This window comes from Corvus cornix, chromosome 2, assembly GCF_000738735.6.
Source record: "Corvus cornix cornix isolate S_Up_H32 chromosome 2, ASM73873v5, whole genome shotgun sequence".
Lineage (NCBI taxonomy): Eukaryota > Metazoa > Chordata > Aves > Passeriformes > Corvidae > Corvus > Corvus cornix.
Genome location: NC_046333.1, coordinates 6,415,538 through 6,432,202, shown reverse-complemented (window position 1 = coordinate 6,432,202; position 16,665 = coordinate 6,415,538). Strand labels below are relative to the sequence as shown.

Genomic DNA, 16,665 nt, shown 5'->3' with positions numbered 1-16,665 from the left:
TCCACAAGTCAAGGCATACCATATTTAGCCTACACAGTTACCAGATTTAATTTTCCACCAGGAATACTCAAAACTCCCCTAGTACTTTTGAGAAACTGAGATCCAGGAAGCCAGCTTTGTGTTACCTTTGTGAGAATTTTGTGCAAAAAAAAAAAAAAAGCTAAATATAACAAAAAAAATAGATAAAAAGTAGATTGCTTAACATAACGGCTGTCTAAAGAATTCACATTGTGATGTATATATACATGTGATCTCTTATAAAGATGAGAAAACAAGGGTTAATAATTAATACATTTTACTTACGGTACTTGCAGCGCGGTTTACAAAATGATAGGTGCAGATATTCTGTAAATGTTTTGTGGAAATTTGTCATGAGAAATTAATACAAATTGAGCTGCAATTCCAGTGTATTTGAAATTGCTTGTATCTAAGAAACAAGGAACGAAACCCATCTGAAAGGTGGGAGCTGTGTGGAAATAGTTAACGGCAGACTTGGGTATTAGTGTTGGGTTCGGCCTTGCTGTTAATGAGCTGGAAAAAGGTGGGAGTTAATGGTATTGACAGACAGAGTGGAGGTAAATGGATTTGTCAACACAAAGAGAGAGAAAATGGAGACGAACACAGGTTAGGAATATACAAAGCAGGGAAGAAGGAGGTTCCCCCCAACCTGCTCTAACAGATGAAACAACCACCATTGATTGAGTCAGTCAGGCCTGATGGGTTTTCCAAACACGGTGCTGATGAGAGTGAGAATCTTGCAGTAAAATTGTGCTGAAAGGGCACAGCAGATAAATGAATGGGTTTTTAAAATCATATTTTAATTACTTCAAATACATGGTGAAGATGATTACATTACTGTTTATTTTGCAGTTAGACTGTGTTGAGATAACAACAGGCATGTCCACGGCACAGTGGTGCTTTGGCACAGAAGTTAAGGTTCACACCTGGGTTTAAACCAATGCATCGTGGGGAAAAAACTTGCTGGTAAAATACAGTAGTTAAGAATAAAGCATATTTAAAACTAGCAACGTTCTATTTTTATGTAAAAAATATTAAACCTGTTTTATCTTGTAGATAATGGTGAAAAGGTAATGATAGGCAGAGATTTTTTTCTCTTTTTCTAGGAACTTCGAAAACAAAGTTCTACTCAGAAAAGAGAGGGCAATTTTATAAAATAGCATTTTCTAGTGGTAATATCTGTAGTCCACAGTGGATGAAAACATGTAATAGCTCTTACTATCCTAAATAAATAAATAAATAAAATTATCCACTCTTGAACCATCCCAAATGTAACCTCAGCTGCTCTGCAGACACAAACATTGAGACTAGACTAGCAGCATTTACCAGCTGTGTGTAAGAGCTACACTGCACGTAAAGGGATTTCACATTTTATTATGTGGGAGGGATGATGTCAGTTTGGTTGATTATGCCCCTTTCAAGCTGCTGTGATAATTACCTGCTTGTTACCAGAAGTGTCGAACCCATTTTCAGTTCTTGTTTGCTTTTGCTGTCGTGCCCTAATTGCTACACAATTTTGTCCCTGCCAATTACTACCTTGGAGTTGAATTTTACAGTGAAAAAGTTATAAGAAGCAATAAAGTAATTGTTTTTTAGGTCTTGTAATTTCAATGGAATATTTTATTATGCTACAAAGTATATTGAAATACATGCTGCTCACTTCTGTGAGACAGTGAAATCCCGTGGTTCCCACTGAAATGACAACAATGTGGAAGGCATGACTTTTGGGCAGATAAGGATACTTTTTGTTCTGGATATATATGTTTGCTGGGTTCTTTAGAGACAGGAGCTCTCAGGTTTGCTGGGCTTTTTTTTTTATTCTTTGCCTTCCTTTTCATCCTTTTATCCACTTCCTGAGTTTTACAAGTTGCCTTTGATGTAGGTATTAGGTCATCTGATGTGGTCCTTTATCCATCGTTTTCTATGAAGATGTAATGCAAATGGATTTCTTTAAAGGTGCTGGGTTTAGCAGTGTTCTGTACTCTGATTAAAGCTACTTGTTTGAATTATTCTGTGGAATAAAGCGTCCAGTAATTGGTTTAAGGACTGGCTGACCAAGCACTTTGTTGTTTGGGAACAGTCATCTCTTTGCTTTGGGTTTTTCGGGTGGTCCATCAGCAGTGAAGTCTGGTATTAGTCAATATTAGTAACAATTACTGTTGTTGAAATCTGTATATGGAATGACATGGATGAGCACAGGGAGGAGGCAGAAGAGCAGTTAAACAAAGTGCTCTTCAGAATAAGGAGAGAGGATGATGTTGCCATGTAGAGGTTTAGGGATGGGGCTGCAGTCCAGAAAGGAGCATTTCTGGCAAGACATTTGGAGTGTGGGATGTTTGTGGCTGTGCACTAAAGCTCTGTTTATCATAGAAAATGTGAGATTTGCTGCTGCCATTTCAATGTGATTCAGGTATCCACAGCTGAAAGACTGAAATATTGGCAAAAAGTCATGAAATGGACCAGAGATAGTAGAAAGCTTGGAGAAAACCGCTTTGGGGAGGAAGGTGGAAGTGCTCAGTCTGGTTATGGGGGTGGGGGATTTAAACCCTAAAAATAAGCAGTAGTTAGAGAACAGTGAATGATTTCTCCAACAGGGAAAATACTGAGTTCTTAAGGGATCCCTCATGTAAGAGGAAAAGAGACAACCCGTGGTTGAAAGCTGCAACCAGAGACGTTCACAAAGGAAATGAGCCCGAATTCATAAGGAGGAACAAGTGACAAAGGGAATGGCAAAGTGAGTGGCTTTCTGAAAGACAGGCTTCAATCAGTTATGGTGAGTGATAGCTACGGATGTTGGGCTCGCATGGATAATGATTCCGGCCTTGTGTCCAGTGAATCCATGAGCAGTTGGACTTCTGTTTTGACAGCACTGCCTATAGCAGCTTTTCCAGGGACGGTGTAATGAATGTTGAACACCTTTGTGGTGGAAGATTGTTTTCAAACGTAATCTTTAATACATTGATTGCAAAAGACAAATGGTTTCTAACGTTCTGAGGACAAGGCATATTTCAATTGTAAGTGCTTTTTGTTAGCATAAAGGCTTTCAGGTACTTCAAGGAGAAATTCCAGTGTGCAAAAATACTGCAAAAAAAATTATGCGGAAGTAATACTCTTAAGAAAAAATAATTATTTTAATACTGAAACTTGTGTGGCTGTGAGCTAGGAACTGCTCTGTTGTGACACCAAGGCAGTACTTGGTTAAATATGAGTAGCTTTAGGGCCATTAAGTTACACATATGTGCTTCCCTGTCTTCATCTTTACAAGTGGTTGCCAGTATAGCTCTTTCAGAGCTGCTCTACCAGCTTTTTATACCTGAAAGTACTTCTGAAATGTTTGATTAAGATAATTTTTAAGGCTCTGTGGTGTGGTCTGGTGAGTAGAACCGAATTTCCATGCTGTAAATGTTAATTAGAAGCATATGTGTATATGTAAAAAGCAAGCTGAAATAAAAGTATAAATATCTAAGAAGCTGTCATTCCAGAAGGTCTGTGCTCAGAAAAGATTAGGTAAATATACAAATAGTCCCATTATAAATCAGCTGCAGTATCATTTTTGATTATCTTTGTTACTTTTTTCTGGTGGTCTGCAGAAAAAAAAAGTTAGGAAGCAAAGGGATTCAGAGTATAATTTCCAAATCCTTTTAGACAGCATTACTTGCACTGTTGCTAAAAGAAGCTCTACTTGCTTTATTCCCTCTCCTCCTTCTCCACTAACCCTTTCCTGTCATTGCTCTCCTCCCTGGCTGCTCCCAGCACAGACGTTCGTGAACCTCTAATGAATGAAACAAACTGATGTGGATGAAAACGCTTTTGCTGGGCATAAATTTAATCAGAGTTAATTCAATTTACGCTTAGTATAATTTCTAAGTCTTCAGGTCATTGTGTTTGAATCTTGAACATTTTCGTGTTTTTCTCCACAGTGAACATAAATTTTGAGAATTGCCTTCCTATTACATTAAAACACATTTTAATGTTTAAACTGAGGATATTTGTAGAACTGGACAGAAGCTGCAGAACTTGAGGACCCTCTGCAAGTTGCAGGGCAGTAAGTGAAATAAGCTTGCAGCCTTGTGTCCTTGGATGGTGGCCTCAAAGGAACTTGACGTGGAGGTATCAGTTGGTCCTCTTGGATGACTTCCATTGTAGTAGTTGCTCCAGCAGGGTTCTCTGGGGACGTGCCCCTCTCATGTGACACAGAGACAATTTTGTTTATAACTCTGACCTGTATCGTATGACGTAGGCTGAGCAGTAGATCACTCTAGGGCTGGCAGTTCTGACAGCCTGATCCTCTTTCAGGCTGGGGAGGGTGGGAGTGTGAAGGTGGTGATCAGGTAGAAGAACTCCTCTAGCATCAAGTGCAGGGAAACCCATCTTTTTATTACCTTAACTTTTTTTAAGGTTTTATTTACGAGCATATTAAAGAAATGAGGAACTCAGACTTGAAAAAAACAATCAACTACCCCACCCAGTAATTTAAAAAAAAATAGCATTAATTAATATATTTACTATTAAAGGACTGAAGTCTGGCATGGGTTAAAAAGATACAGAGCAGTTTGGTATAGTTGGTAGCGGTCTCAAACAAAAATAGGTGAAATTCTGAGAGCATCGGTGAACACAGATGATCATTGTCCCAAATAATAATGGTAATTTAACAGTCCTTTGAACAGAAGTTTAAAAGTTCTCTATTATAATTACTTGGAGCTATTTGTAAGCTATCTGTAATTGTCAGAAGGCAAATTTATGTCTCCAGGTTAGAAGAATCTTCTTCAGGGATGGAAAAAAGGTGTAGGCACATTTTTGTTAGCAGAATTTCTAACAAAAACCTCAGAATTTCTACCTCATCAACGCCCCTAGAGATTGATACGCCTGTTTATACAGAAGCTTTTAAACGTGTTTGAAGATCTGTATTACTTGTGCCTGTGCTATGGAGTGTGGCTTATTATGCTACTTGTATTGTTGTTTATATTTCACAATAGTATTTCCAGACTTTTATTTACTCTAGTATAAAAATAGTTTCCATGATCTGGCTTTTAGGATTTACATCTAGTTTGAAAACAATTTCATTAAAAGAAAAACAATTCGTGTGAATTATAAATTTACACTGACACCCATCTGATTCCATTGCCCATTTTCTTCTTAGATCTATTTTTATTCTTCTGAGGTTTTCCAAGCCTTCTGACTAAGTTTTAATGGATTTTTAATTAGTGAGCAGATCTTGTGTTTTTTCCCTCTGGCTTTCGTAGGTTTAGCAGTTTTACTGAAAGAGAAATATTTCATAATACTTGTTGACATTATCTGAAATAAAAATGCATTTCTTTATAAGGAGCACTAAGGGTGCTAACAGATGGAAAAGATACGTGGTGATATGACATTCATTTCTGTTGTGGTTTTTTTCCTGTCTAAATCCATTTTAGATGGGTAATGACAAACTGTAGTTGACATGAAAGAACTACTTTTTTTACATGCCATCAATTAATTTGAGTATTATAAAGAAAATTCTATGTAATGTATTCTAGGCCAGCATCTTGTATAAAAGAAGGTTATTTATATCTCTTGGGTACTGCCCTTCCTTTCATGTCCTGATCCTTCTAGGTGAAGCTAAATGCTTATTTAAGATTAAAGCTTAAGTACACTGATACTGTTGCCCATAGGTTCTTTTTTGCCTTTCATAAACATAATTTTTGGTGAAACTGGTGGATGGATGCCTTTTTCAGGGGCTGCTGTAGCAGACACCTGAGGGAGAGACAGGTGTTGGGGTTTTTTTGTGGTATTAGTGGCATCAGAAACATAAGAACGAATTGAGTTCTTTTCCATGTAATCTACAGGATGACTTGTGTTGGCTATGAAGTCTAAAGACATTAATAAAAGTGACTTGAGACAGAAGATTCTGAGCTTTATTTGGTGAGAAAGCATAAGATGTTCTGAGCTGACTGATGCATTTTGATAGATGTAAGATCTGGAAACCTCTCAAAATGATGTCATGTGAGTGAGGTTATTTTATCTAAAATATAATAATTGAATGTTTGCATAGTTTTTTTAGTGTCCTAGCTGAAGAAATGATGAATAAAGGCAGTGGTTAGAGCCCTCTGGTATCAGTGTATACAGACTCTACTTGCTGTGTATAAAAACAGTTCTCTTGAGTAAAAACTTTAGTATTTAGTATTAGATTATTGGATTGTTTGTATAACTGCACTGTGTGTGGCTGGGTGATAGAGAGTACAGCCTTCACCTGGCACCTAAATACATCCAGTGAGGATATTTAACTTGAAGAGACAAATGCATTTCGTAGGAATCTTCATGATGTTCCTGTGATAAGACTCTGTCAGATTGCAAAGTTCCAAAAGAAAATCTTTGAAAATGACTTCTAATTAATGGTGCTAAAATTACAAAAATCTGTTCACAGAGACCAAAACTTCTACCAAGTTGCAAGTACTTGGCAGCTGTTTCTCATGTGTGATGACTCAGATCCGCTGAATTTTATGTACAGGATCTTGAAATCACCAGACATGAGAATTACAGCCCTTACCATTGTGTTGCCACCTTTATTCGGAAAAGAGTAGCAGGCAAACCCTGCAGCGTGTGAAAGAACAAGGAGCTGCATAATTCTTAAAAAAGACATGAGCTTGGTGCTGATGTGGGTAACGAATTCTGGGCACCATGGCTGTTCACAAGATTGGAGGAGTTAGAACTTGGCATAGCCTGTCGTCATGGAGAAACAAATCTTGTGTTCAGATCGAAGTGGATGCTTATGCTTCCCGTCAGGAAAACGCAGTGTTGGGTGCAGTAGCATGTTTTTAATGCAATTTTGTTTACTTAGAGGACAGAGGAGTGTTGGGCAAGTGCAGTATTGAATGGTGCAGGTTGAATTTGTCACACATGAAAGTCTTGCATAGGTTAGAAATTTGCACTCTTGACAGTGCCAGTGGTCTCTCAGCTGTTCATGTTGCCATTTCATTCTCTTTGCCTGTCAAAAGAGAACATGTGAAAACAGTCAGTGGACTTGCTAAACATTATTTAGCAACTTTACCAAAGAGCTTCACACTAACTGTTGTCTGGAGGAGTTATAAAAACAAAGCCATTACCGAGCCTGAAGCCAGGTAGATAAACAGAACTTGCTGGGATTGGAAACTTGCGGGTGCCTCTTCTTGGTAGCTCTTGGTACTCCCAAAAATTTGTCTAATTTGATTCTAGAAGAGGTTTTAAAAAATCTTGCAGGTGCTGCAATTCTAGTATGTTGTTTTGGATCGTTTTGTTAGCGAACATGACCAAATGCATTGCTAACAAATCTAGAAAGGATGTAGTTTGTGCAAAACTGCAGATATAGAATGTGTTGTAATTGCATCTGAAGGTTTTTTGCAGTTTTTTCTGAAATGTGTATAATCGTTCAGGTCTGCACGTAAAATGTTTTATGTCACGGAACTAAAACTATAAATGAGGCTACATATCAGTGGGAATGTGGTTCTTGAGAAAGAAGAACCTGTAGCAGTTTCTGATGCTGTGCATTGCTGGGTTAATGTGACAGATAGTTGACTGAAAGCAATTTTCACTTACAGAATTTATAGATGTCTAAGCAGTCAGTTTGAAAAGTAAAAAAGAAAGCTGAAAGATCTGAAAGCCTTTTATATGATTTCTCACTCTGTTATTGGAACTGTCTCCAAATCTGAAGTCCATACATGTAGTTCAGGCAGCCTGGCTTCATACTTTGGCCATCCAACTCAGATTTTCTCATGTAATGGTATCACAAAAAGGTGGGCAGAAGTCCGTTGCAGGGTAGTAGGCTTATGGTCAATGTCTCAGGCCATAACTGGCTGTAGCAGAGCTATAATTTCATGGGTATTTTATGGGCTTATGTGAAAAATGTATTATTTTATGTACCTGCAACTGTTAATGAACTGTTAATCAGTGATACTTAATCTTCCTAGTTTGATCTTTGGCTGGTGTGACCTTCTGTCTCTCTTGCCAACCCACTGAGGATGTTCCCAAATGGGTAATAAGTTGGGAAGAAGACTTCATGGTCTTGTTATTGTTACGAAAGCTCTGTTTCGGCTATGATAGCCTTCATCTGCTTTATCTCTTAAAAGAGCAGTTCCAGACTCAAACTGAACAACTGTAAATAACATCAGGGATGAACAGAGAAAATACTGAATATGGTGGCTTTGTCCAGACCAGCCTCATCACTCAACAGAGTGCAGCTTCAGGGTCCTGGATCTGGCAGCCTTCTGCAAAATTGAGTTGAGATTAAGATTTTTTCAGGAGTGAGATGACACTCCAGTTGCAGTAATTATGGCTCTTTGACTTGGGTAGACGGTCCTGATGAGTGCCTGCAGGCAGCACATCCTATTTGCCTTTTCTCAGTCTCCCTTGGAAAGTAATTTTGCCACCAATATGGGCCTGAGAACCTCCATAGTACAGGTAACTCTGCGAGGACAACTGAAGTCAAAAATACAGATAAACCAAACTCCGCATTTACTTAAAAGTACTAATTCATTTGGCTTTTAAATTGCTAGAACTCTGCAAAGCAGATTCATTTTGATACTTCACTCCCAACCTCTCAGGACAGCCTCAAGAGCTCTGCATTTACCAGTGGTTTCCTTTGCACTTGCTTACTTTCTGTCAACAGTGACTGTTCTCTAGAATGAAAACAAAGATGCATCTCTGACATTTGGTACAAATAATCTTTAAAATAGTTCTCTTTGCCTTTATTTGGCCAGTGTAGGAAATCTGACAAATCTCCCTGTCACAGGGGAGTACTGGAAAAGTTTAGTTGAGAATCATCCAGTGGAGGTAGGTTCTTTTTCTGCTTTTTTTCTCAGACATCCCTGATCTCAAAGGCTATAATTTTTTTTTTTTTTCAGGTGTTTATTGCTCTCAGTGGTAACTGTATGAAATATAGATGTGGAAAAGTTTCAGCTCTGAAGATGTTTCAGCCTGTGTGAAGGAATAACATTGAGTGACTGAATAATGTCTTTTAGATCGTTACTGGTTAGGGAAGGTGTTAAGATGGGAAGTTGAAATGTTTTGGTTTTATATGTAAGCTGGGTCCCTTCTCTTTGATGTAGTATTTTATGAAAAAATTACTATGCTTTATAAATTAGAAGTAGTAAGAAGTAAGACACTTGGTTTTGATTGTACCAGGAGACTAATAGGCAAGATCAAGTGTATTTTTGAGATGTTTTAATAATGAAACTGAAGGTTGTGCACATTCTATGAGATTTTAGTTAAAGTCTGGGTTAGTAGATGTTAAACAAGAAACTTTTCACTTCTCTCTATTGGTAAATTCTTTGTCACCTTTCACTTGCCATGTTTCTGTTGCACATCTTTCCCATACATCAGATCCCTCATCCTTTAGTCTACACATATTTAATACAAGAGGTAAATAGGAAGAAACTACATGTGGCATTCTTTTTTTTACCATGTACAAAAGAAAACACTGTGGAGAGTAAGGGCAAATGTTTTCACCTGTTCCTGGTTGCTCAGTTGAAAAATCCTGTGAAGAATCTTTTAAATCAGAATCAATTTGAAGCTGGAATCAGTATGATAGTGAGTTTCCTATTTTAGGCTTGTTAATGTTTAGGGCTATTGCAATTAATTCTAGTTAGCTGGCATCTTCCTTGCTTCCAGAGCTGTGTTCATTTTATCCAGACTTGGATGTAGAATTTTCTCAACTCTTAGAAGTGATAAAAGAATAAAGTAGTGTTCAGAGAGGGGAAAAAACCCCTTATCCTCATAGGTATTTCCATGAATTGATTCTTGCTTGCTGTGGTTCTCTTTGCTTGGGGCTACCAGCTGAACCTTGGGTATTTTAGCCTCTACTTAAGCACAGTTAAACTTTTACAGCTGTGTTTAGGACTCTACGGTTCAGTAGTAGTGTAGTGGGAGCATGTGGCTTTTGCACACCTGTTAAAAAGATTCTTGAAAAGAGGGTAACAGCTTTCACTTGTGAAAGTGCCTGTGAACATTAATTTGTGACTAGCCGTGCTGATGGCAGCACTAATTGAACGTTTTTATAAATCATTCCTGTACCATCTTCCAGCATAAGGCTGTGGACAGATGTTCATTTAACAAGACATCTGTGCCGGTTTTGGATGTTACTGTATCCCAGATGTTACACTGCTTTTTAAGGTTATTGGCCCTGTTTTATATATTTAGTACCATCAGTTTGCTCCATGGTTGGTGAAGCATAGGAAGGAAGGTGGTTTCTTTTCTAGATGATGTAGAGGTTTCAGCATTTTGGAAAAAGGGGCAAACTCTTGAGTGGCTCATGTGTACCTGTTTTCGTAAGCCTGGAACAAAATGCTCTGGGTGAGTATGGTAGTTTTGATAGGTGGTCTTGAACAAGCTGTCACCTGATTTTGTTGGTAGCAACTTAGGGAGGACTTGCAGAAACTGGTGTCTGGCAATAACTTCTGGGTAATCATAAACTAAACCTGGCAGTGACAGGCATCTGAGGATAGTAGCTTTGTCAGTTATTTCATGTGGTTCCAGGAAATGTTGGCATATGGCCTTATTCCTGATCACTTTGTGGAAAGAATGAGTAAGATCCAAGATGTACTTTTGACCTACATTGTACTCGTCCAGTTATGGTGCTATTGCTATGACCTTTAAAAAACAACAAAGCAAAACACCAAAAGAACCCGAATCATGCAGAAAAGAGAAGAAAAGAAACAGTATCTCATTACTTTTCCATTTTCTCCCAGCATTAAACATCTGTTCTACTCTCCATGCATTCAGCAGAAGCTACTCAGGTACCTGGTGATCTCCCAGTGTTATCCAAGTCCCCAGGGCTTTGAGACAGCCTCAGCCGGGCTTTCCCCTGTGCAGAGGGAGTACCTAATGCTCTGCTGAGCCCTGTGAAAGGTTTTTCTGGGCTTTTTTCCCCCTCAGGGCTAAATTTAATTAGTTGCTTACCCAGAGAAGAATTACGAGATTTTTGTTTACTATGGTATATTTAAAGATGGAGATTAATGAAAGGCATTAGCTAAAAAACCTAATTGATAAAAAAATTTAGGAGTAGGTCACAAAGGATTTTGATAAATGACTCTGTTTTATGGAACTAGGAGTAAAATTATTGTAGACAGTAATTATATTCAACTGGAGTCCTGTATTAATAAAAAAGTATAGTTTTGTCTTTGTTGTTGACTTTATTCCATAAAATGCTGAAATGTGCTTTAAACACTTCAAGAAATTTTATTTCTCTCAATGGATCTGTTCTTTTGAGTAGAAATAGATGTGCTCTTGTTTTTTTCCTTCTAAATTGAACTCTGTTGTAGGAAAAAGGCGGGCGAGGAAGCCGTGGCAGGGACGTTGGCAGCATTTCAGCCTGCGTACCAAGCTGCCTGCCTGCCCACTGACTAACATTTATTGTTTTCTGGTGGAGTCTGTATTGGTCAGGCTCTGCCTGTACGTTTTGTTCTGGGTCTGTTGTGAGCTGTTAGGAGATGTGGCTCATCTGTGTACAATACTTCTGCCGTCCTGAGTTGCTGGGGGTTCTGCGGTGTTACGCGGAAGGGTGATGTAGTTACTCCTCCTAGTAAGAAAGTTTGGGGTTGGGCTTCAAGATCTAGAGCAGAACTGAAGGTTTAATGTTCAATACAGCAATTATGGTTCAGGACTGCCTGGCTTCATGTGGGTGAAGGGGAATAGTCATGGGCTGTTTTTCCATAATGGCTTTCAGGCAGCAAAAACTGGCCCCAGACACCGTCTTTCCCCTATTGCCTTCTCACATCCTTCTTCAGAAGGATGAACTTGAGAAGAAATCGAGTCCAAGGCGAAGAACAGAGCACAGGCTGCCTTCCCCACTGTTTTTAAGGGCGAGTGGAAATAAATATAGAGTTTGTCAGTGGAAAAATGTAGTGTTATGCAAACCAGCCAAAAGCTTTATGTATAAAACTATTAAATAAAATGTGTAAACTTAATGCAAATAACATGAAACAATCCATTCTTACTACAAATGCTGGTTGCAGCGATTAGGTATGCTATATGGCCTTCTCAGATGGCATTTGCTGTGGAAACATTAAATTATAGTTGTCAGTACAGTGTATATTTCACTGGTTTTTGACTTGAATTTTTTTTTTCTCTAAGCCAAACATAAATTTGTAGGCTGTAAAATCTCTTCTGCTGATTGGGAAATGAATGTAACCAGCAAGAATAAGTTAGTGATATAATCTACCATGTTTTCCACTGTTTTTTCAATTTTATTTAAAACCTGCACAACATTAAGAAGGGTTTTTTGCCTTGTTTGGGGAAGGGGAATGGCAAGAAAATATCAGGAGTGGTTATTTCTGCTGAAAGAAGCAGTTATGTTTAATTAATTGAAACCTCTGCTTTTCCTTGGTGTTAAATAGGTCGCTAAAATAGGATAGAGAGTTCAAGGAGCAAATACTCCTCTTTTTTAAACAAAATGTTTAAAAAGGTTTTGTGAGGTACTTTGGTGTTCAATACATGAACTGTAGTTTAACAGAAGATCTAAACTTGTCTTTAAATTATTAAATAAACATAAACAGTCATCATCTTCCACTATCCAGCAAGTTTTGCCTCCAGAGCTGTGTTTGGTAATACTGAAAAGGGGTACGTGTGAAGAAGCAGAATTACCATTTATGTTTGTGATGATTTCACAGTAATCCTTGTTTAGTATGGTCTTGTAAATTGCATTGCACACAGATAGTTGGTAGAAGAATAATTGGGATAGGATTTAGAAATAATCCCTGTTCTTAGCTGATTGTGTTCTGTAAAGCTTTTGAGCATTCGTGCACCAAGGGAAGTGATTTCACTCACCTGCATTCCTATCCTTTCACTGGGTGCTGGATGATGTGCTGGGATGTTGTGAAGAACTGCAAGAATTTAATACTTAAATGCTTTCGTTTCTTTACCTGCCGCTTTGTTCCTCTAAGTGTTAGAAGAGTGTTAACCTTCCTTGCTGTATCTTAATCTTGCTGGAAGAGCCTGTTCTGTCCAGTGGCTGTGATACTCCATTTGCTCTACTCCCTACTCTTTATTACGGATGGGAATCCATCTCTGTGACCATCTGAGATGCTGCTGCTGGAAATGTTTGTGTCCTTCCCACTTCCAAAACACATGTCCCCATTCTGGCTGGCTCACTGGTCGGTGCACTCCTGGATGGGCTGATAATGGTGGCTGAAGGGAGCAGTGCAAGACCGTTTCTTCTGGTCACTATGCAGTTTATTCTGGTTGTAATTTTTGTGAAACGTGGATTTTAAGAGACTACACTGGGAGCTTGTAAAGTGGCAAGTAAGTGAAGGGGATGCTTCTGTCTCTTGTAAGAAGGCTATTACTTATTTTATGTGTTTTGGGTGTGCTGTTGCTGCTTATGGATAAGCAGGCAAGGGGAAAGATAACCTTGTAATCCCTAGGGTTCCTACTGCACTCACGTTTTTCAGCATTATCCTGAACAAATTTTACAGGGATACCAAGAAAAGTCCTCCTGTCCTTAATCTCTTCCTGCATTCCTCTTCCCCCCAGCTCCTTTGTAAGCTGAGTGGGAGGTTTTCAGACTTTGGTTTGAGCCTCCTTTTAATACTTCTTTTCCTCCTTTGTAGAGACAAAAATGGCCCCAGCTCAATTTGAAGGGGTTGTCTTGCTAAGTACTTAGTCCAAGGCAGTCAATTCCCTTTTTGCAGGAGAGCAACCAGTATAGATTTCAGAGACGGTTCCAGTTCTGCCCAGTTCTTTGATCCAAGAGAACCAAAGGCATGGCATGATAGCGTTTCTTTTGTAGCTGATTTAGCAGATCCAGTCTTGCAGAAGTAGTTTGGATAGACCTAAGTGCTACAGCAGACTGTACAAAAAAAGGAAATGCTGGTTTTGAAATGATTTAATCACTTCAAAAAAACGCAAAACCTTTTCTCCCCAACGCAGAACTAAACCCAAACCTTTCAGAATCCTCTGTGAAAGAGGAACTGGAGGGGTTTTGTCTGGGGGGGCAGGCGGGGTGCCCGTGTGCTGGCCTGCATGGCATCCTGATTCAAGGCATGTTGGTTGGGTGAATGGTTGCCTGGGAGCTCTGAGACATTGGAACTGCTGAGATGCCCCAAACCGCTCAAAATTTGTGTACTTGGAATGAGAAGCTCCCAGGGTCTCCCAGGCTTTCCGTCAGCACGCCAGGCAGGTTGCCAAGTAGCCTGAAAATTTGGGAGGCGAATTGCCAAGCTCTTGGCTCCCTTTCAAATGGGCTGCTGAACAGCTGGGAATCTGGATGCCTGGGCTTCTCAACAGCCCACCGTGATAGTTGCTGAAGAGCCAGGCAGGGAAAAAAGGCTGGAATTTGTGGCATAAACCTGTCTGCTTTCCATCAGACCTTGGTTGAAATTGAAACAAATCTGCCAGGTATTTTAGTTTTGACAGGCTGTCCTCACGTGATGACTTTTTTAATGTGATGACATCTAGTCATCTCTCATAACATTTTACTTGATGTGTCAAAATATTGTTTCACTGAAAATAATGTGTGTTTCAATTTCATTGCTTCAGCATCATTATTATTCCATGGAAATTTCTTCCAAGGGTGCTCTGCATGGATCAGTCTCTATTTTATAGTAGCTACTGCCCAGCTTTTGATAGTGTTCTCTCTTATCTCTCTATAGTTACGTGTTACATAGAGCAGACAGGATGCTTGTATCAAAATCTGGCTGAGTTAGTCTGTTGTTTGATCAGTAAAAGTTCATTACTGTATTTTTCTTGTAAGAAGAATCAGAAAAACTTAAGGGGCCAACCACTGGTTGAAGTGTACCTTGCTGGAGACAGAACCTAGAATGGGAAAAAAGGAGAGGAAGCTTCCAGCTCGTAGAAGACTGAAATCATGGGTTAGCTTGAATGTAACATAATTAAGTGCTGCCATTAATCCCTCAAAATGAAGTGATTTAAATCCTAATTTTACAAATGCTTTCAGTCTAAACAGAGTTTTTTCCTTATGTTTGCAGGCCTCGGAGTAGAGGAAAAACTGCAGTGGAGGATGAAGACAGTATGGATGGTTTGGAGGCAGCAGAAACAGAAAACACTGTGGAAACAGGTACTGAGAATATAGTGCTGATGCTCTCTGGGTATTGCTTCTCTCTCAGAAATGCATTTAGTTATGCAGGACTTTGGTAGACAAGAAGTAGTTCTTTAATTTTGTAGTCTGAGACATGCATTGTAGTGGGTTCGTAAACCAGGCAGAAACACCAATTAGAGTGTAGTGGTTTGGTTCAAAATATTCCATTACTTACTTATTTTGCTTCTATGAGATAAGAATTAGGAGACAGCAAAGCAGGCACAAAACTTAAAAGAATATAAAGTTTATTAACAGACCTAAAAGAAAGGGAAAAAAAAAAGTCAGACTAAACCTTCAGAACACTTCTCCTCCTCCCCACCTTTCTCCCTTCTCCCACTGACAATGTAAAAAGACAACTCTTGAGATTTTTCAGTCAGTTTACCACTTCTATAATAACCTTTTTCAGTTCACTTAGGGAGAGGAGTCTCTCTTGCTCATGCTATGGAGACATCTCCACAAGAAGTTCTCTCATGGTTTCAATGTCACAGCAAGCCAGCTGCCCAGGTTGGTTCTTTGCTCGCACATGAAAGTCCCTTCCCCCAACTTACAGCTTTCCCCACAACTGCTTTCGAGGGTCCAGTCTTGAGCTACTGGGGTACCATTTTAAGGTTGAGCCGTTCAGAAACAAAGATTCTTTTCACCCGTGTCTGGGAGCATCTTCATCTCTAGGAATAGAGGTCCTCCTCCTCCCCTGGGAGTAAGGGTCCTCATCACTTTCATCTCTAGGAACAGAGGTCATCTCCTTCCTTGGGAGTAAGGGTCCTCATCAAATTACAGCTACTGTCATTTGCTTATTTCAGCACAAGTACTTTTGCTCATAATTACAGCCACAGTTATTTGCTTGTTTCAGCACAGATACTTTTGCTCACAATTGCAATTTGAATGCTCCACCCCCCCCATGTTTTCATGAAATTACAACGGGTACTCAGATATATCACAGTCCATCACCACCATGGCTTTACAACAGATTTTCAGCTTCTAAGCTCTCCTCTTTCTTCTCCCTCAGGGTTTCAGCTCTTCCTTCTTTACTGACTTTGGTCTCTCTCTGGTGTTCTCTTCACTTGCCATCACCTTTTCCTTTCCTCTGACTCGGGAGAGGATTGATGTCTGCAGGCTTCATCTGTTCTGGAGGAAACTTACAGCACTAAAAGGGTTGATCTCACCCGGCCCCACAGCTGGAATTTCGCTTATCACTGTTGGTCACATGAACTTTGCCAGGCAGTGGGGCAGCTTCAGCTGAATCTTTGGCCTCACTGGAGAGGGGGTGGGGAGCAGGGCCAGAGCAGGGCTGGGGGGCCGTAGATGGAGCAGGGCTGGGGGGCCGGGCCCGAGCAGGGCTGGGGGGCCATAGATGGAGCAGGGCCACGCCACGTCCGACCCAGACAGGCAGAGCAAGGCCCAGCCCGGCCCCGCTGGGCCACCTGCAGGCCCCCCCCCATGTCTGAAAGCCGGAAGGCAAGGGAGCTTTCCCTCTGTTTGTTCTTAAATGTGGTTCACAGAGGCGTGTCAAGCTTCTTAAGTGGCTTAAAAAGTTGCCAATATTCAAACTAGCCAGTTGATAGGTTCTGTTAGGTCACAGAGGAAGCAGTAAGCACCTCTTTGCA

At 39.8% G+C, this 16,665-nt stretch overlaps 1 protein-coding gene across 1 annotated transcript in view; it reads left to right on the top strand.

The window, feature by feature from the left end:
• Positions 1-16,665, top strand: part of KMT2C (lysine methyltransferase 2C) — a 193,626-nt gene that overhangs the window by 32,710 nt on the left and 144,251 nt on the right. Inside the window, 1 exon segment of the mRNA XM_039549549.1 lies at positions 14,952-15,040. Coding sequence (XP_039405483.1) covers positions 14,952-15,040 — 89 coding nt within the window.